Source organism: Durio zibethinus, chromosome 2 (assembly GCF_047325235.1).
Source record: "Durio zibethinus cultivar Kanyao isolate XHJ-2024 chromosome 2, ASM4732523v1, whole genome shotgun sequence".
Taxonomy (NCBI): domain Eukaryota; kingdom Viridiplantae; phylum Streptophyta; class Magnoliopsida; order Malvales; family Malvaceae; genus Durio; species Durio zibethinus.
The window spans coordinates 8,518,476-8,538,229 of NC_143163.1; the positions used below are offsets into that span (position 1 = coordinate 8,518,476).

The 19,754-nt window shown below is 33.4% G+C and overlaps 2 protein-coding genes across 3 annotated transcripts; both read right to left on the reverse strand.

The window, feature by feature from the left end:
• Positions 1-17: 17 nt before the first annotated feature.
• LOC111308403 (protein TRANSPARENT TESTA 16-like) lies at positions 18-3,664 on the reverse strand. Of its 2 annotated transcripts, XM_089749451.1 has the most exons (8): positions 3,575-3,664; positions 3,138-3,393; positions 1,826-1,892; positions 1,545-1,709; positions 1,214-1,255; positions 1,069-1,110; positions 752-962; positions 18-341 (listed from the first exon to the last, which is right to left on the reverse strand). In XM_089749451.1, the coding sequence occupies exons 2-7, from the start codon at positions 3,323-3,325 to the stop codon at positions 765-767; spliced, it is 702 nt and encodes a 233-aa protein (XP_089605577.1). In that variant the 5' UTR covers positions 3,326-3,393; positions 3,575-3,664; the 3' UTR covers positions 18-341; positions 752-764. The 2 variants fall into 2 exon arrangements, with proteins under 2 accessions (XP_089605577.1, XP_022762460.1); XM_022906725.2 differs by lacking the exon at positions 3,575-3,664 and having other exon boundaries at positions 3,138-3,442.
• A 3,412-nt stretch (positions 3,665-7,076) lies between these two features.
• Positions 7,077-16,936, reverse strand: LOC111308098 (lysine-specific demethylase JMJ29-like). The gene is made up of 13 exons (XM_022906432.2): positions 15,630-16,936; positions 15,408-15,523; positions 15,065-15,164; positions 14,828-14,972; positions 14,043-14,106; positions 13,178-13,934; positions 12,386-12,715; positions 10,689-11,183; positions 10,058-10,130; positions 9,884-9,969; positions 8,897-9,016; positions 8,102-8,163; positions 7,077-7,472 (listed from the first exon to the last, which is right to left on the reverse strand). The coding sequence occupies exons 1-13, from the start codon at positions 16,560-16,562 to the stop codon at positions 7,445-7,447; spliced, it is 3,309 nt and encodes a 1,102-aa protein (XP_022762167.2). The 5' UTR covers positions 16,563-16,936; the 3' UTR covers positions 7,077-7,444.
• Positions 16,937-19,754: the final 2,818 nt, after the last annotated feature.

A 19,754-nucleotide genomic window follows, 5' to 3' on the forward strand; every position in this document is an offset into this window, starting at 1 on the left:
GAATGTGTTCTCTCTTTCACTCAGAAGGTCCACTGCGAATAGTATTTATTCAACTTTTAATAATTCATACTTCTGTCAGTACTCAATAGCGTAGCACATGAAAAAAGACCAAAAAAAAAAAAAAATCAGAAACACACCGAAAGGGGTATTAATCTTGAGTTGAATGTTTTAACTTCCGAAACATGAAAGCAAAGCACACTCCCTAAACCAAATATATCAGAAATATGTTTCTAATAGATTTGTAAACATCAGACTTCATCCCAACAATGCTGACTCTTTCCAAGTATACATCCTCTTTTCATCCAGGAAACTCTTCTCAGAAAACCTGCTCAGTTCTCATTCTGCAGAATTGTAATCAAAAGACTGTCAAAAAGATGTCTTGATAATGGATACAAGTTGCAAACAACTGAAAAGAGACATGGATTGGATGACTGATAAAGCATTTGGATAACTGATTGTCACTTGATACATTTTCTTTACTACTCCTAATAAGGAAGTTAGGATCCATTCAGATGCATTCTCTTTCAAACATTTTGTTTAGGGAAATAATGTAGTTACAGTTTACTGAGCAATTGCCTGTTTGTCTACCACTTTAAACTAGTCCACACTGTTTTTAAGGTTTCAACAGGCCAACTGATTTTGTTGTAATAAACTCTAAACTTGTAAATTCAGAACACTATGAAAAAACCAGGATTGAGACTACTAGATGCTTGATGTAACAAACATGATGACAAAATGGTGATGAATATACCATATCTGCAATGCTAGACATTTGAATCTTGAAGGTTGGGCTGAGCAAGCTGGAGCTGATAGGAGTGGAACTGTTGAGGAATGGTTGCAAGCTGAAGCACACTACTAGGTTCTCCATAGAAGGGGAATTGATCCAGAACTTGCTGATGCTCCACTGGCTTAGCTTCTAATCCTCCCTGTTGATACTCTATTGCTGCTCGGTGTTCCTGAATCTGAATGGTCACCAGGAAACCAATCCATATAGCAATGTTTTATCTCCCAAAGCTCCTGTTCAATAATTCTTTCCCTAATATAAGTTGACTTGAATTATTTACTTACCCAGCGGTACATGTTGCTGTTTTCTTCCTCTAGTATTCGCTCCTACACATCCAAAGTATATTGAATTAGCATCTGATTGTATGTGAGTGCATACGGCATATGCTTGTGCGTGTGAGGAAAATTTTAGAAAGTGTTATTGCGTCACCTTTCTACGTAGATTATCGAGCTGTTGCTGCAAGAGCTCATTCTGCCAGTATTCCAAGCCAAACGAATGAAAAACAGCAATGGCAAATAATGTAGTTAAAGAAGAAAAAAAACCAAGGAGTCGGTTCTTAAGAAATCTTAATAAGTTGAAAGAAAAGAGAAGTGCTGCTTCTAAACTTTGTTCAACTTTGAACACAAATTGATTATGGATCGGACATTCCTTTAGTTAATAAGTTAATATCATTGCGAAAGGTTGATTTTGGATGTGTAGGAGGCGAGAAGAGTGGGAAATTAAGATTGATTAGTAGATAATGGAAGATGATGAACAGTACCTTTCGGTCCCGGACCTTGTTGACAGAGCGTTCAAGTTCTTGTTCAAGTTGATCAAGCTCTTCTAAAGGTATAGAGCTCATGTCCTCACCAGTGTAGCGTCTCATGCTTAGTTGAAGACGACGGGTTTCTTTCCTCAAGACTGCCAATTCATTGTACAAATGCTCCTATATATATGTTGTAGAAAATGGTAAGACAAGAAAATTTTCCAAATACCTTCTTCTATGAAACAAATTAAATTCTTTTTTATAATGGCCTAAACAATAATAGTAATGAATCTTACCCGGTTGTCATGCTCAGGAATGCGAGTCCCAGTGACCTTCTGATACCTTTCTATGATTTGCTCCATCCTGTGACAATATATATATATATATATATATATATATATATGTAGCAAAGGTAGGAATTAGAATCTTTAAATTAAAAAAAAAAAAAAACTTATTAAATCTTTATGTGACATTGCAATTTTTAGACATTAATAAATTAGCATACAAATTAACTTTTGCACATTCCATATGCACCACTGAACTGAATTTCTGCCTCTCTATATGAAGAGTCTTGTATATCAATTTGAAGCATGATAACTGCCCTATATATCTAAAACCTCTTTCTTGCCTTGTTAGACTTGGATGGCCTTAGGTATTTTTTTATTTAATATCATTAAGATTTGAATTTTGATCAATAAAATTAAGAGTTCAATATTTTCCTAATAAACTGATTTGTGGCATTGTTATCTTTTTAATTATAATTTGTTTCCTGGATTTGCTTGTAAAAAGGCTCTACCTCATGGAATATTTGGCATCCAATATTGTTGATCCTGCATGTCTAGATGCATAATCATTTAGCATCTAAGGCAGAACTTTTAGAAACTTTGATCAGATGCTTTTTAATTCTAAATAAAATGGTTTTAGAAAATGTTCATGAGAAAAAGTTCATTCACATCTTTTTAGAGAAGGATATGAATGAAACAAAAAAATTAAGTCGGCCAAGATTAAAAAATGTTTTAGGCAGCATTTAAATTCTATAGTACTATATATATCATATAGCCAGAGTTATTTTTATTAATTGAGGATATATAAATCTCAGATTATTTCTTTTTCTAAAATTAAAAAAAAAAATGGTTTTCGAAAAAATATTAATAAAAGGAGAGAAAAATGAATTTGAATGATATTTTGAGCAGGAAATTGAAACCCGCATGATTATAACAAAGATTTAAGACTGTAATAAGTCAATTATGGACTGTAGGTGATTATCATGTAGAGATCAGCAGATCATGAAACTGAAACTTAACCATCAGAAAAGTTGACTTAGGCCTGAAGAGAAGCCTTGAAAGAAACCCTAGCTAGTTTTTTTCAGAACCATGGCAGATGAAGAAGCACACCAGAACCACCCAATCTTGCTCAAATCAAATTCTCATGCATGTTTTGGCCAAGGTAGAGAGATTCAGGTCTCATGCCAAGTCATCGGATCATGGGAAAAAAAAGGTTAGCTTTGTTCTAAGCAATATGGATATATTGATCGTGCAAACGTATCCAACAGATGAAATGAAATGAAAAAAAAGCAAGTTGATGAATAAAAAAAGGGTAGAGAGAGACCTATAGGGCTCACTGCAGTACTGGCACATCTTGCCAGTGCTAGAGAAGATGATGAGCCCGATCTGAGCATCACAAAGCACAGAAAGCTCGTGGGTCTTCTTCAAAAGCCCAGCTCGCCGCTTTGAAAAGGTGACCTGTCGAGTTGTCTGGTTCTCAATCCTCTTGATCGGTATCTTTCCACGTCCCATTATTACCCCAACACCTTAATCTCTTGTCTATATATCTCTAGTTGGGGAAAGACACTCTTTTATCACTTCTAAAAACCACAAAAAAGGTGCACAAGCATTTAGGTCACAAATTATAATAATGGAAACTAAAAGCTTCTGCAACCTAAAATAAGAACTTTGTTTATCGTTTGTAGTTCATAAAAACAGGAAGGGAAGAGAGAAGGAAAAAAAAAAAAAAGGAAAGAGAAAGTTCGATGACTATGAGTTTACCTATTCCCTGCTCGCAAAATTGCTGCTCTTTTGGTGAAGCGTGTAGGAACAAGGAATTTATTCTATAAGCATGCTGCTTTGCGTTTTCTAAAAACCCCCCATCTCATTTGGCAAAACTACAAAATTGCACCTTCCTCATCCTCATCTCCCACTCACAACAAAGATAGAAAGAGATCAAAGTCTAACTGCTAAGGTGTAAAAAAATTAATTATAAATTAATTTTGTTATATCTATATTTTGTTCATCAAATTAATTAATTAATTTTAAAATTTTATTCATAATCATTTTATTAAATAAATGAATAAAAATTGAATTTATTTATGAACTATTACTTGAACATTTTGAATATAAACGAATTTATTATGTATATAATATATTCATTTAATTAATAAATTATAAAATATTACTAGTGATCATTTATTAAGTTTAATAAATTAATTAAAAATTAGACATATTCACAGACCATTGGCAGACCGTCTTTGTAACCTGTTCTCCCCAAAAGTTTTTAAAATCCTTTAATATATATTATATCATCATATAATTAGTTCATTTATATTATTGGCTAAAATAATTAAATTAATTCTCATTTTATAATTATTATTTGTTAATTTTTAATTTAATTTTATGCTTTTAATTTAAGATGAACTAAAATTACATTATTATTTATCTATTTATCGTATTCAAATTTAATATTCACAAATTTTTAAAAGTAATAGATTTATCATAAATTTAAAATCAAACACATTCAAATTTAAAAAAAAAAAAATCTAACCTCTTAGCTTTAAACCGAATACCAAAAGTGTTTTTTTTTTTAGCTAACTACACTTATTTCCTCGTATCATTGTTACTGTTTTATTTTTTTATTTGATATAACTTCAAATGAACTATGTTAATTACTCGAATTTTTCATTTTTCTTGAAGTATTTATATATGAATATATATATATATATGTGTATGTGTATGTGTGTGTTTGATAAATATGAGTATGAAATTCAAACAATCCAAATATATGTAAAAATCTTAAATAAATGAGTACATCCCTATTGAATATATTCTCATATTTAATATTTATTCTTAAATTCGATTAACATAACAAATAAAAAATATATATTATATAATTTTAATTGATCATTTCAAAATTAGATGTCAAGATTCAGCATTGTGATGGACTATTTACACTGCTAATCTTATTTCACTCAGATTTTAATTTCCTCGTAATTCTTTTTTGTGTAAGACAAATCCCTTGCTTGCAGCACTCAAATTCTTCTGTGTTCCAGGCGAGGGAGGGGTTCATTAGTCTCAATGGATCACCACACCAATTTAACAATGATTTCATGAGCTAGGAGCAGTGGCATTATCAGTAATTTAATTGCAATAAGTATTCCTGTATTGTCCTATGCGGAAACACAGACAAAAGGGTGTTGTGACTCTTAACCACTCTTCTGATCTCATCTGCCAAGCAACCTGAAATTAATCAAATTTAGAAAGTTTTTTACAATGGGTAGAAAACTATGGCAATCAGAAATGGGAATTAAAGAGGGGGTGGGGGGTCCGCCAAAATCGTAAAGGCCCCTAATGGGAAACGACAAACTGTAACAATCCCATGAGAAAGACTTGGTATGCATAGTTCATGGTATGGTCATTGAGCATCACAGCAACTTGAAGAAAATTAGAGATAAAGTGGAAGTGAATTCTTTTGCGCTTAAACCTTCAGATGAAAGGGTAATTAAATCCCCTTTTTTCTCGCATCACCTAAATCTCCTTTTTTTTTTTTTGGTGTAAATGGATCCTTTGAAAGCACTAATCAAACCCCCTTTTTTGTCTGGTCTATCCTTTCTTGACTGCAAAAAATGGTAATGCGGCAAGTATTCACCACACGCAATCTGATCATCAGGATCAAAAGATTCAAAAGTCATTGTGTTGAAACACCAAACTTTGATGAAATGAACAAGGAAAAAAATCATCATTTTTGCTTTCTCATTACATTGAAGATGTCTTAGAGTAATGTAGAATAAGGCCTTTTCTCATTTTAATTCTACAAAATGTTGATCTAGCACGGACTAGATATATAGAAGCTAAGAAAGCAGTTTCAGTTGAACCCAGTTTTATTGATAGCCACAGTCATCTAATAAATTTTGGACTTCAAATATCAACACCTATAACCTCTTTTCCTATTCTCAAAGAGCGGCTTCCTTCCTTTAAAAAAAATGTTTCAATTCAACTATATATTATCATCAGCATTAAAAAAAAAAAAAAAAGTTCTTTAACAGCCTTTACAAATTCCATCAGTACTTCCAGTGCTTTTTAATATCAAATCCTGAGAATGCATAGACATGTATTACCATATTGATACAAGAAGAAGTGATATTCCAAAGAGCAATATGTAGTAAATGCTGTTTCATTGTATATCTGCAGTTAACTCCATCCATCATTTTATCAAGTAGAGCAGTGATATTAATTTCTTATAGTTAGAAAATTGGAACTGCTTGGTTTTCAATTATCTTTTTCGGATTCTTGTTGAACCGATGAGGGTTTTTGTTGTTTAATCAGCATTTGTCTTAGTCTATTTTTAGTAACAAGCCCTAGACAGGCAATACATACAAGGTTTTCTAAATGAGGATGCTAAGGCTAGCCATTGGTCCCCCCATAGTTTGTCTGCCATTTCATTGCAAGTCAGCATCATAATATCCCACTTAGCTCACGATAAACTGCAGTTACCAGCCATATTCAGTGAAACAATCTCTCTCTCTCTCTCATCTTTTAGAATAGGTTGAAATCATAGTCTCCTCAGCAAGTTGAATACTACAATTATTTAATTATTTTTAGCACTATTGAAAGTGGGGTCTTTCTTTTTTATATGTAAATTTGAAATAAAATGTGGGAGACCATTTCAGTGAAGGTCACCCGTTGTAGAAACTGAAGAAAAAACGAAATGAGAACATGGGGCTTACCAAAAATGGGACGCCTCGCAGAAGAGGCTTTAGGTCCCTTCAGCCCTCATTTAAAGCTCAGATTCACATGGCCCTTGCCAGGCATCTAAATTTTGCATGATGTTTCATCATGATTAGTATTAAATAAAGCAAAATGGTAGCCCAGAGAGATGGCATCATGCACAAACACTGGTTAAAATTTATCCTTTGGGCCTAACTATGTGAGACTAATTACCATCTCTCCTTGGATTAGTTTGACCAAATTTACTTCTTTTAACATTAATATGTATGTATATGCACCCAAAAAAGCATTTTGATAATCTATATATATTTTTCATAATACTGTCATTCAAAAAAAAATTTTTTACATGCATGCTACGCTAATTCTTCACTCATATTACCGTCAATGAAGGTCTAGGAATTTCCTGAGAATTGCAGGTCAAGAAAAAATGTCCATAAGCTTTTATTTTTGGAAAAAATGACACTTTGTTCAATTTCATATGCCATAACTCCCAAAAACAAAACAACTATCAATATGAGAAGCAAGTTAGTTGCCTTCGCTAAAATTCACATTGGTGAAGTAAAACCATTACTCCCTTCAATCTTTCATTGCCATTTTAAAAATGAAACACAATATAACTACGTGGTGGAAACATTACAATATCTACAAAAATCAGGTTGTGCTTTGCCTGAATCGTTTATCAATAGCACTTGAAACAAAAATACACAACCTACACATATCACCAGGCTCCGGCTGACAGAATAAAAGGCAAGCAGGATTTAGGGGTATATAATTACAGAAACAGACTACAGTTGCTATGTTCTACACCTTACCAGATGCTACAGATAAACCTTCAGCTAATATACAGAAACAAAACTCCAAAAAGTTTGCCCGATTTGGAAGGGTAACCTTCAGCTAAGATGCAAGCACTGTTGCAACTCATTTAACTTTATTAGCAAGCTGAATCCTGAATCAAGCAATTTAACAACTATAAGAGTTAATTTACTAGATAACCAGCATGCAAAACTTAAAAGGCATATAGAGCGGTATCATAAACCAATTTTATCAGTTTCATGTTCATGCAAAAAATAATCAGATGTAAGGTGACTACCATAAAGAAAACAGAGATATCCACATGGATCCTTATATGATTAGATTCACTAAACTGATAGATGCAGAAACAAGGGTGTATAGAAAATATGGTTGAAGGGTTTCCAGCAGATATATACTCAAAGCTAGAAAATTTAATCAAACCAGTTTTCCCAACATAAGATGCAGTTAAATACAAGATCATCAAACAGGTATTTAAAGGTACCATCACATGATACAATTGCAAGATTGCTTTAGTTCTTTTTTCACATTAAAAATGCATTAAAGGACCAACATTTCACATTTACTTCCCTAACTCTATAGCAAAGCAGAACCATAAAGAAGCAAATTCAGGATCATATCTTATCATATTTCAAGGAAAGAAAGAAGTTACTGGAGTTATATAAGAAAGTTTTAAAGCAAAATAATAACAATAATAATAATAATAATAACATAGTATTAATATTCAGAATCAAACAACAGTCGCAAGCATCTGAAGTGCCTCACATTGCATTTTCATCCAAGTTATTCACAGCTTCACACACTGCATGTACAATCATTTTCTTCACCTGTTACAAATGGCAGTTATAAAGAATCAACATTCAAAAGATCAATAAACTAAAGTGTTTGTAAATACCTCAAGAAAAAAAGAAAAGCTCAAAGTATGAAACTTTTGGACGACATATACTAAACCCCTAACTACTTGTTTAACAGTGCATCAACCTCAATCAAACTCAAATAACCACATTGGATAAAATGAAATGAACAAAGGCCAATCTAAGCAACAACTATAAAAAAATATTGCAAATGGGTAAAAAAATCGGATAGAAGCCAATTCATGGACTATAATTCACATGGCAAGGAGAGCCAAAACAGATATGGACTTATTAAAGTGCCAAAGAAGGAGGAAGTAGAGTCAAACGTACAAAAAATGTTTTATCACCATGATTAGCTGAAAAAGCAAATGCAATAGAGATCAGGAAATGTCACAATGATCAGGTGTAGGTAATGGAGTCTTGCAATTCTGTGTATGTGGTGCTGCAGTGATTAGGTTCTGCCAGTATCCATTGATCATTGGAACAGGCAACTAATGTTTGCATGGGTTTAAGTAACAATGATCCATCGTAATGTTAATTATGGATATATGCAAAACTGGAGGATCTATATCAACTAGATAACTGAAAGTCTCCAAAGTGCAAGATACCAGTAAAGCTATCCACTGGCCCTCTCACTATAGGGGCTAAAAGAAATGCAGAGAAATCATAGCATCAACATTATAATGCTCAAGAACTATGCACATACCTCCAATTTATCCTCTTTTGCCCTATGATCATGATGAAGTACACGAAATTCTTCAGCCAAGCGAACACACTCACCAACATTTTCAGGTGAAACAAAATCAAGAGCAACCTTTATGCAAGACTGTCATACATAAAGACATAGGTAAGAGTGTCACACAGATAAGCCTTTGCATATTGAATCATCAGCACAAGTAATCAACTCTATGCATAGTTGCTAAAGGAAGGAAGCTTACAGCATTATTTGTTTTTACTGGACATAGCCATTATGACTGGAAAGCAAAGTTCTAAAATCTCTTGGTGAGCAATTAAGGTTTTCAGGTTTCAAAACAGAATGTATGACCAAACACACAAGAATCCATCAAGGATATTAGACAAGACACCAAGAAAACAAAAACACTTCAGAGTTTCGCAAATGTCGCAATATTGCTTCCCTACTGATATGTCAAACCACTCACAAGCATCTCAAATCTAGATACAATTCAAATTAATTAGAGAGCATGATTCATAAATCTTTTTCTAATCGCTATGTTCACTATGTTAATGATTACAAGTATTTGCACAACGGATTGCTACTTGAGACATTTGCTCAAATTTGGATACAACATTACATAAGTTACCACTTAGGTAACAAGATAGTTTAAATTTGCAAAATTTAGGCAATTTTAAGATGATAATTTGAATTAGAACCTATTTCCCTCTTAAACTGAAAAAGCATATACTAGATGAGAGGCATGCCAATAAAAACATTAAAGACACAATTAAAGTTGGCAATCCTTTTTCCTTAAATGTCCCAATGAAATTTACATGCCAGATGCTGACATCTTTACAATATATATTTCACAATATTCAAAAGATTTGGTACACAATTAAAATATGACATTAATGTCTTTCAAAAACAAATATGACAGTAATGTTGAAAACACTAGAGATTCATAACCTTTTTCAAACAAAAGCATAACAAAAAATTGCAACAAGTGATTTGTGTTACCTTAATGTTCCTGACTTGATGAGGACAACCTGCAGGTATAAAAACAGCCTCCCCAAGTTTCTGAACAAAAGTCCATGGCTCAATTCCTGCAAGACAGCATTTCATTTAACCATAATCAAAGACTGGCTTTTTGTATGAGATGTCCAATAATATTTACTTTACATTTTAACATACCATATTCCTTCTTAAGCTTTGCTTTATGATCCATAGTCAGAAAAAAGGACTGATCATGTATAGGGTGAAAAACCTATATCATCAAGAAACAATAATAGTACAGTATAAATGACTCATCAAAGACATGAAGGTAAGAATCAATTGCCTAAAACAATTAATGTATTAAAATCTATAGCATATAAATATGCTAATAACAAATAGCCTAATTCAAAAAACCTCTCTGCGAATTCCTGTCAGATTATATTCTTTACCCAGCTCAATTGGACAGTACATATGATGTGGAAGCAGTCACCAATCTGTCTAAGTATTAAGTGTTGTTACTTTAGATTCTACTGCTTTTCTTGTACATTTGTGCGCACACGCACACTAAATAACAATCCCATTTCTTTCATTGTGCCTAAGGAACCATTATAGGCACATCTTAAATAGCAATTGATATCCATTTTTTGCTACAGCTCTGAGATTAGTTCATTTTTAAAAATAATGAAAAGGGAAACAAGGGTTCATAATCATTTATGAAGATCCAATCAACAGAAAGTATTGCAGCTCCATTACTAAGAATATTATAATTCAATTAAAAAAAAAAGGAAACATAAAGTGTCAGGCCCAATACATAATTTAGAAAAGTTACCTGTGACACTGGGCAACAATGTATATATCTAAACTCCCTAAAATGCTTTTTAAGGTAATCCTGCAGCTTTGGAACATCTTGCCTCCGGAAAATGTCCCAGATAGCACCTCCCTCAACAGCCTCCAGCTCTTCAATCTTATCCCCAGAAGTTTCAAAAGATCTGCCATTCTCCCTGCATTCTTGATCCACTTTTGCCTTCCCACTCTCTTCCATTTCAAATTCCCTCACTAAGTTATTGCTATTCAGGCTAGAATAACCATCTTGACCTTGTTCAACAATAACTTCACCTTCTTGATAACCACATCTATCACTAGACCGCTTATTACAGGTAGAGTTGTCAAAAGACCCATCACCAGGCTTTTTCCTGTCAACCTTTGAACTTATTCCAAAAAGTTCCTGCCGGTCTTGCACATGGTGCTTATGTTTTAACACAGAAATGCTAGCAAGCTGTTCAGGTGTAAGCTGCACCTCAGCTGTGTGTGTTAAAACATTCACCTAGACAGAAATTTAAAAACAAATAAACATACTTTAGGAACTATCTAATGACAAAAACTACAAAAGTTTTAGTTTGATATTTCAAAGCACAGGGGAAAAGGCAAACAGAGCCACAGCCACAACTGACTTCTATCTGCTTGCATGGCAACTTAAGCTCATTTTTCCACATCTCATGAACAGATGTTTAAAGAGAACCTGACGTCCTGAATTAATGAAAAAACAATAACTTAAAGCATACAATATTTGAACCCAAATACTTTTTTTTTTTAATTATTAGGGGAAGTGGGGATTTGAACTTGAGAGATCCATTGTCAAGACTCGAGATGTGGACCAACTAGGATGTGCCACTGCCCAACCAACAACCATAGATATATCGGTATGTTCAGACATACCAGTTGAGTATGTTAGCCAAAAAAATAGTTTAGGAGTCCATACCCATACAAATTAATTAATCTGATCCCTGAGTTATAACTTATAACATCTAAAAGTCTACCTACTAGCTTTTGCAGTCAATTTTGTCAATGCAGTGCCCTTACAACCCATACACCCACTTCCCAAGGAAAAGACCACCACCCAAAATATGAAAAAGGAAAAAGCAAAAATAAGGAGTTAATGTAAACATAAAATTTGAATAAAAACAAAATCATTGTTAGAAGAAGTTATGCTGGCTCTAATTATGTCTTTGAAAGGCATAGAAAGAACAGTAATTGTTTAAGAATCAAGCATCAAAGATGAATAAGTAAAGACAAGATCCAATCAACTGTAAAACTGAAAGAATAAGCTATCATTCAAAGCTGCAAGTTTTCCTTTTTGAAAACCTGTTGAGATTATACCTCGAACCAACAAAATAAACCAATGTGATAATGGCCTTTGATCCAAATGATGTCAAAGTTACTGGTTACTAGAACCGAAAGACACCTATGTACTATAAGATAGCATTAGAAAAGCAGTTATATGATCTATTTTATCCGTTCAACATTATGATAATGACCATAAACACCTATGTACCAATTTAAATGTCATTGGCACATGATTATCAGATATATCAATAACTCATTAAAAAAAAAAGTAGGCACAGAAAGAAAGTTCTTTCTAGCTACCCAACCTAATAAACATTTTTTATTCCACCTGAATAAATAATCAACTATCTATTAGCACTAAAGTTGTTATTAAAAAATAAAGGAAAAACTGTGAGCATATACCGCATCAGACATATCACAATGAAGCCTGGTTACAGAGTCTCCACGCCCAAGCTCTTGAGCAACTCCATATGCAATATATGACTTTGGCCCCATATCTGGCTTTAGAGAATTCTTTGGCAATTTGGTAGCAATATTAAGAAGCCCACTTTGAGGATGGGTATATTCTTTAAAAGGCAAACAACAAAGAAACTCGGCATGATGACGTGGAAGGAGCTTCTCAAATTCATTAGATGGAGGCCAATCTTTCAGCTTCAGTATCAGAGGCCATGATTCTTCATCAAAACGACCATCTGTATACCCTTTAAAGAATTGGTGTATATTGACCACAACCTACAATTCATCAACAGAGCTGATTTTAGGACCAAGATAATCCGGCCAAAAAGCAATTGTGAAAGGACAAGCATATTTATTTATACAAGCCAAAATTCTTGGAAGATGAGATAGTAAAATGGCAATGATATTATAAAAGCAACAAAGTATAAATATGGACACATTATCCCATTCTCTTTGCTTCAAGTTAAAAAGACATTGAGATGTGAACATGTCTGCACTCTACAGGATACTAAATTACAAACAATTGGAAGTCATAAAGAAAATAATTATTTTTCAAACATGACAGCTGTAGTCAAAACGTGTTGTAATAAGAAAGTCCTTTGCAGTAAGATCAACGATTAATTTGATTTCTGCAGTAATCAGTTTGATTAACACATATCGGTACAGTAAAAAGTGCATAATCAAGTTTAGCATCATATGCTAATACTAAGAACTAGTACAGTCAATAACAAAACTGACCTCAGAGCAATCTAAGCAATGAAGTGCCTTAACTTCCAACTGTTGTTCATGTTTGGTATTAGTAATCTGACGAAAAGCACGCCACATAACCATTGGCTCCCAGCTCAAACCAGATGTATTCTCAAGTACATCGCTGACAATAACAGGCTCACCATTAGCCCAGTGCCTTTGGAAATGTTTGAAATCTCCACTCTGAATATCTTTAGCTTTTGGACAATATAAATAGTTGTCAGTGGTATCTCCTCGAGAAGCTGCTTTCCTTAACTTATTACTACCAATGTCAACTTCTCCAATTGAATTGTAACAAGTGCACTGTTGGTTAGAAAATTCAAAAACATGCTCAAGATTGAGATCTTTGGATATTTTCTCAGCCTTTTCTGTTAACTCAACAAGAGCATGTTTTGTAAAAATACCCCTTACCTCCAAAAGGCCATTACCACACCCACCCAAATCCTTTGGGGGGCAAGGAATGCTACCATTTTCATTTACCTTCCACCCAGAAGTTGCAGCATTATTTTCTTTAGAGTTAGTTTCCCCAGGGGTATCCTCCAAAGTATTCCCCATTTCTGAAGACAAAGAGCACTGAATTTTTCCATGCAAGTAATCAAAACCCCTATCAGCATATTCTATAATCACGTCCTTTTGTCCACCCTTCAAATGTCCAGCACGTAATTCACAGCAACACGTAAGGCACAGATCATAGTTGCAATTAGGACAGCTTCTATGAAAGTCCACAATTGAAGTTCTGCAGTTGTTACTGCAAAAACATGTATTGGCATAAGGAACTTGATTAAAATGAGTTCCAACAACGAACAAAATATCCCCATTTAATTTCACCATCACAACAATAACAATAAGAACCTACCAATATACACGCACATCATTAGGACAAACTGCCTGCGTAAACTGTATTTGTTCAGGGAGCACCCCTAACTCATCCAAAAACCAAGTGTTAAAAATAAATTATTAGAAAAAAAAATTCATTAAATAGCAACATTCTAACATGCCACATACATATTAAGATAACAAGAAATTTATAGTCCTGATCACTGGTTCAGTTTCCTGCTATTGATAGGGCTCAAGAAATAACATTTTGGTGAAATGATGGTAGGGTAAATAATTCTTAATAAACAAACCAGTACACTGCCACCAAATTAAGGCGAAAATTAATATTGTAATGAAAAAGCTTTCACATGATGCCCTAATTTACTAAAGACAGAAGAGTAGGTTTAATAGGTCCTGCTGCCATGAAGATGCCTCAGTTGCAGATCCCTTAAAATCTAGTACAGTCAAATGAACTTCTCATACCAAAAGGAAGCCAAATCAAAAAAATCTGTCATCCTAACAACAAATTATGCCAGCATGGTATCTGGAATTTTCATTTTCAAGCTTTTTTCCTATAAAGAAAAGGATAGTAAGCTCCAAACAAAACAAAGAGCCATATTTCGTATCTACATCAACAAGAGAAAGGGAATTTCAACATTATTTTTAAGATCCTTCTCTTAATGGAATTTAACGATTATTTTTAAAATGAATTTCAACATTAAATTATTAGACCGTAAGCATGACCCCACATTAGACCCCAGTTAGCTTGCACAGAGAATGTCACTAAGTTTGCAACAAAACATGTTCGCATGGAGGTATACATACCTTGAATTTTTGCCTCAATGGCCACCTCATTCATTTGTTCTTGACTAAATTGTTTAATGTATGGAAGAAGTGTCTGAAGCAAGTATCTAGAGTGCTGAATTTTTTCATCATCACTGAACTCCAAATTTAGTGTCTTTCCCAATTTCTACAACTCATCAAGTATACAACATCATAAATCAAGTATAATATTATACATGCATCAAATGGAGCAGTAAGGCCATGAATTTAAGAGCTAACTTTAACAAGGCCAGTCATGCGCAAGCATGACTTGCAATTGCAATTATCTCGACAAAATGGGCAGGCATCAGCAATTGCATCCTCTGACATCTTGGGATACCTAGTCCCAGAAAAACAAATACATAATCATTAGAAGAAAAACAAAATATTCACTTATGATTAAGATAACAACAATCAGAGAGAAAAAGCAGCAAAGTTCATGGGTAATTAGTAAATGCATGCAATACAAAACAGAAGCAATGCACATACATTTTGCCAGAAACCAACCTTGGTTAAAGAAATTCAGAACATCTAGTAGTTTCTAAGGAAAGAGTAGACAGAGTTAATGCTCCAATAAGAGTACCAATTTGTTAAGCAGGGGATGCAATATCGTTTCCGCTTGCAAAGCTTGCATCTCACAACCCTGCCTTTATCATTCCTCTGGCACTGATGGCACATCAGTGATTCTTCTGCAATCCACTGTTGAAGGCAAAAAAGAAACACATCAACACTTCAATCAATCATGTAACCCAAATTAAAAAGACATTGTAAAAATAACGCAACAATTAAAAAGCATAATTTTTACCTTAGCATCCTTATTTTTCTTTGAATATGGCAAGGGCTCTTCTTCTTTCTTGGTAACTCTTGAGGACCTAAACGAATATTTTGACTTAGCGTTGGTTCCCAAAGACTCCTCTTGTTTTTCCGAACTTTTCCCATTTCCTACAACTTCTTTATCCATCTTCTTTGCCCCTTTTCGACCCCTCTTCTTTCCATTATCTACACCTAAATTACCGCCTTGCTTTTCTTTACCTTCCTCCTTTACATCTTTCCTTTCAGTGCCTTCACTTTCGGAAACTTGTTTTCTTGGCCTACCCCTTCTTCCTCGCTTCTTTGCAGGTATCCCAATATCTCCATTCTCAATATAATCATCTTCTTGACCTTCAGATTTAACAACTTTCCTCTTCTGCCTACCCTTTCGCCTACGCTTCTTTGACACGTACCCTTCATCTTCATATTCTACAACATCAGCATAATTAACCTTCTTAGAAACTGCTCTCAGTCTGCTCTTCAAAACGCCCCCCCTATTTCCTTGGCCATTACCAGCAGCACCCAAATCAACTTCCTCTGTCATACTAGCTCCATCTTCTACATTTGCTATCCCCGGATTCCCAACAAAAGTCCCATTTTCCTCCTCCAATTTCTCTCCACCATCTTCCTCTTTCTCAACCGCAAAATCTGAACTTTTTCCCTCGACATTTCCCTCTTCCACAATCTCCTTTTTGACCCTTTTCGAAGAATTTGTCTCTTGCTTCTTTCTACCTCTTTTATTAGGCTTCTTTAAAGCAACCCCTTCCAAATCCCCACTTTTCTTCTCCTTCCCTTCAATTCCTTCCTCTTTTCCTTCCACTCCCCGTGCTTTCTCTCCAACCATATAACCATTGTCCTCCTCTTGTCCCTCCCCGTTTCTCCCTTCAAATTGATCCTCCAAAGAACCGCAATTTTCTCTACTTCCCATAACTTCACCGTCGCTTTGTGACACTCCTTGGTAGATTCCAGGCGCTGTCTCCGGCTTCAGCCACTTCCGTGGATTAGTCTTTAAAATTATAAAACAAGATTAAGCCTAGGATTTTTTCTTTGTTTTTGTTTGACTAGGAGTTTAAAAACGAGTTTCAGTACAAGTAGAAGATTATTTTACTAATAAAAGGAGAATGGCGCCATCGGGCAATAATAAAAGGTTCAAAATATGGAATGATGGTATTCCGGTTTGATATTGAAACTGTGGGTTAAAACTTAAAAACATGAAAAATCAAAATTTGGGAGGGAAATAAAACTTGTATGATGTGAAATGAAGTGATGCTAGTAAGTTAGGATGTTGTCTGGTCTTCGCGCAGTGTTCGAAAAATGGGAAACCAATCAATAAGCTGGAAATTTGGAAGTGAGTTTTGGACTTAAAAGTTGGGTTTGGGCGAATATTTCTGGTTTTACGGTAGCAACTGTTGGAGTTGGGGGTCCAGACAAGACAGACCTTGAAAAAGGTTGGGGTGGACTTGGACTTGGAAGTGAATGTCCGTCTGTAAAAACATCTATGGAACAAGAGTCGGAGAATCAGGATGCTTGTCCAAATGTCCCGCCCAAGTTGTTTCCTACTTATTATGGATCCCAATCCTTTTTTTTCTTGTTTCTTTTTTTGGGAGACTTGAGGAGTAAGTATTTTCCCCTAAAACATGTTGGACGTTAGGCTTACATCTCTGCGTTAATTCATCCTTTAGCTTTATATCCCATAGGTGATAGACCCAACTATACCCATAACTCCTAAAAGTAGTATCTGATTTAGATGAGACAGCTTAATGGCATTAAGAAACCTTTTTCAATCATCAAAATTGCCTTAAGTCTCATAATTTAACTCTTATCTTGTAACATTTAATATTTATTGAGAAAACAACACATAAGTAATATCTACACATAAAATAATAAGCTCAAATAAATAATAAAAACACATAAATATATTTTATTTCGATCTAATTCAAAATAACCTCCTACTTCAAATCCTATTCTTTTGATATAATTACCAAAACCAAAACTTAGCTATTCTCTTGATATCTATTTGGAATTACTAAAATAAAACCAAAACAATTTATTTATAGAGATAAAATTTCTTATACATTTACTAAACTTTCAGTATATGATATAAAATAAACTCAAACTTTTATAATTTCACTTAACTTTCGATATGGGATTATGAGATTCAAAGTAAATTCTAACAAATCCTTTTAAATCTTCAAATACTTTAACAATATCTACAAAGTTGATACGCTTGCTTTTTTTCTTTTCTTTAGTCACAGGAATATCAAGAACTGAACCTCCATCAAGTATGTATAAATGATTTTTAACTTTATTTCATTGTAGAATCACATTACCATTTTTGTACACTTGCAACCAATTATTACTACTATAATATATGTACCCTTAAGAAGCTCATTCACTTAAAGCAATCAAATTATAGTTATAGCTTTGTACATATCTTACATGATGAAGCATCTTAACAACACCATTGTGAGATCTAAGGCGAACACTCTTAATGCCTTGAATCTATACTTTTTCATTGTTGGCAACTATAATATTCTCATATTTCTTATTCTCTTTCCACTCTCTACAGAGCAACTCCTATTATTACAAACATAGACTATAGCAACTGAATCTAAAATCCAATTTTTATCACTTTTTAAAGTTTGAATCTCATCCACACAAGTTATCAAAATGACATCATCATCATCAAACACAACAGTGGCAGTACCATTGTTTTCTTTATCTGATTTCTTATCATTATTAACCATTTTGAAAGCAATCATATTCCTTCTAAACTTATTGCAGCACATTTGAATACGTCACTTTTCACCACAATAATAATATTCTATGTCACTATAATATCTATCTCTTGACTTGGATCAACCTCTTAATCCATCCATCATTTTTTAAATCCTTCACCAACCAAAACACTTTACAATTAGTGTACTCCTTTCAAGTAATGAGTTATGTATTCCCATAAACATTTTGTTTTCACACAACAAGACAATCATTTAATTTAACTTTAAAGTAGCCTCAACCACCAACAAAGTCTAAACTAAAGGTCTATAGGATTTTGCCAAAAATGACAGCAAATTAAAACATCATTTTCATCTTCTAACTCATCAATAAAAATTATCAAAAATCAAGAAACCAATATATTAAACTCATTCAGGTGATTATGAAGATTTGTACCTTCTTTCATATTTAAAAATAATCTGTTAGTCAACGACTTCGATGCATAAATACCCTTAGGCGAATCCCACAAAAAATTTAAAGTACTCTCAGTCAACACATTATACTTAACCTTTGAGGATATTGTCAATCTAATAGTACCAACAGCTTTCTTCTGAATTCTATTCCAATTACTATCAGACATTTCCTTAGACTTACTACTCTTTAATGCCTAATCAAACCCTTATTATAATAATAGATTTTAAATCGTACTTTGACATAACATAAAATTACTCTTTTCATCAAATAACAAACTTTCAAACTTGGACATAATCATACTAATCATACTAGATGTACTTTATTCAGATATCTTAAAGTACTTACTTCACGATATTTTGGGCATGCTTATTCTTTGATGGACTCTCAAACTTGAGCATAGTCATACTAAACATACCTTATTCAAACTTCTTAAAATATTTGTTTCACAATCTCTTAGACATGCTTTTCATTTTCCCAAACCTCCCTTTGATATTATTTGTTAAGAATCATCATAACTTTGATACTATTCAACACACACAGTACCCACAAAAAAAATAATAAGCTCAAATCAAGAATAATTCAAAATAGTTTACTCCCAACTTAATTCACAAATAAATAAAATCTTTATAACTACGAGACTTTTGAAATGAAAAAAATCACAAAATTTTTTATTCAAAACTTAATCTAAAACTTGATTATATCTTTTTAATAATCTACTCATTTAATTATTCTATCCAAAAACCCGTTTACACTATTTTAATAACCTATTCATTTAACTATTTTATTGATATCTAACAATCTGAAATTATCAAACTAAAATAAAAATATCTTATTTATAAAAATAAAACTCTTATACCTTTATTAAACACCTTTATTAAACTCACTCCTAATGTGAAATATAAGACAAACTCAAATTCTTATAATTTCACTT

What these genes read in the sequence shown, in the direction of transcription:
- LOC111308403 (XM_089749451.1), bottom strand. Translation starts at nt 3,325, where the DNA reads ATGGGACGTGGAAAGATACCGATCAAGAGGATTGAGAACCAGACAACT. An exon ending in ACAAGGTCCGGGACCGAAAG is followed by an intron (nt 1,256 to 1,544) that starts GTACTGTTCATC and finishes GAATACTGGCAG; the next exon opens with AATGAGCTCTTGCAGCAACA. An exon ending in TCGATAATCTACGTAGAAAG is followed by an intron (nt 1,111 to 1,213) that starts GTGACGCAATAA and finishes TTGGATGTGTAG; the next exon opens with GAGCGAATACTAGAGGAAGA.
- LOC111308098 (XM_022906432.2), bottom strand. Translation starts at nt 16,562, where the DNA reads ATGGGAAGTAGAGAAAATTGCGGTTCTTTGGAGGATCAATTTGAAGGG. An exon ending in ATTGTTGCCCAGTGTCACAG is followed by an intron (nt 10,131 to 10,688) that starts GTAACTTTTCTA and finishes TTGATGATATAG; the next exon opens with GTTTTTCACCCTATACATGA. An exon ending in CAAAAGAGGATAAATTGGAG is followed by an intron (nt 8,164 to 8,896) that starts GTATGTGCATAG and finishes CATTTGTAACAG; the next exon opens with GTGAAGAAAATGATTGTACA.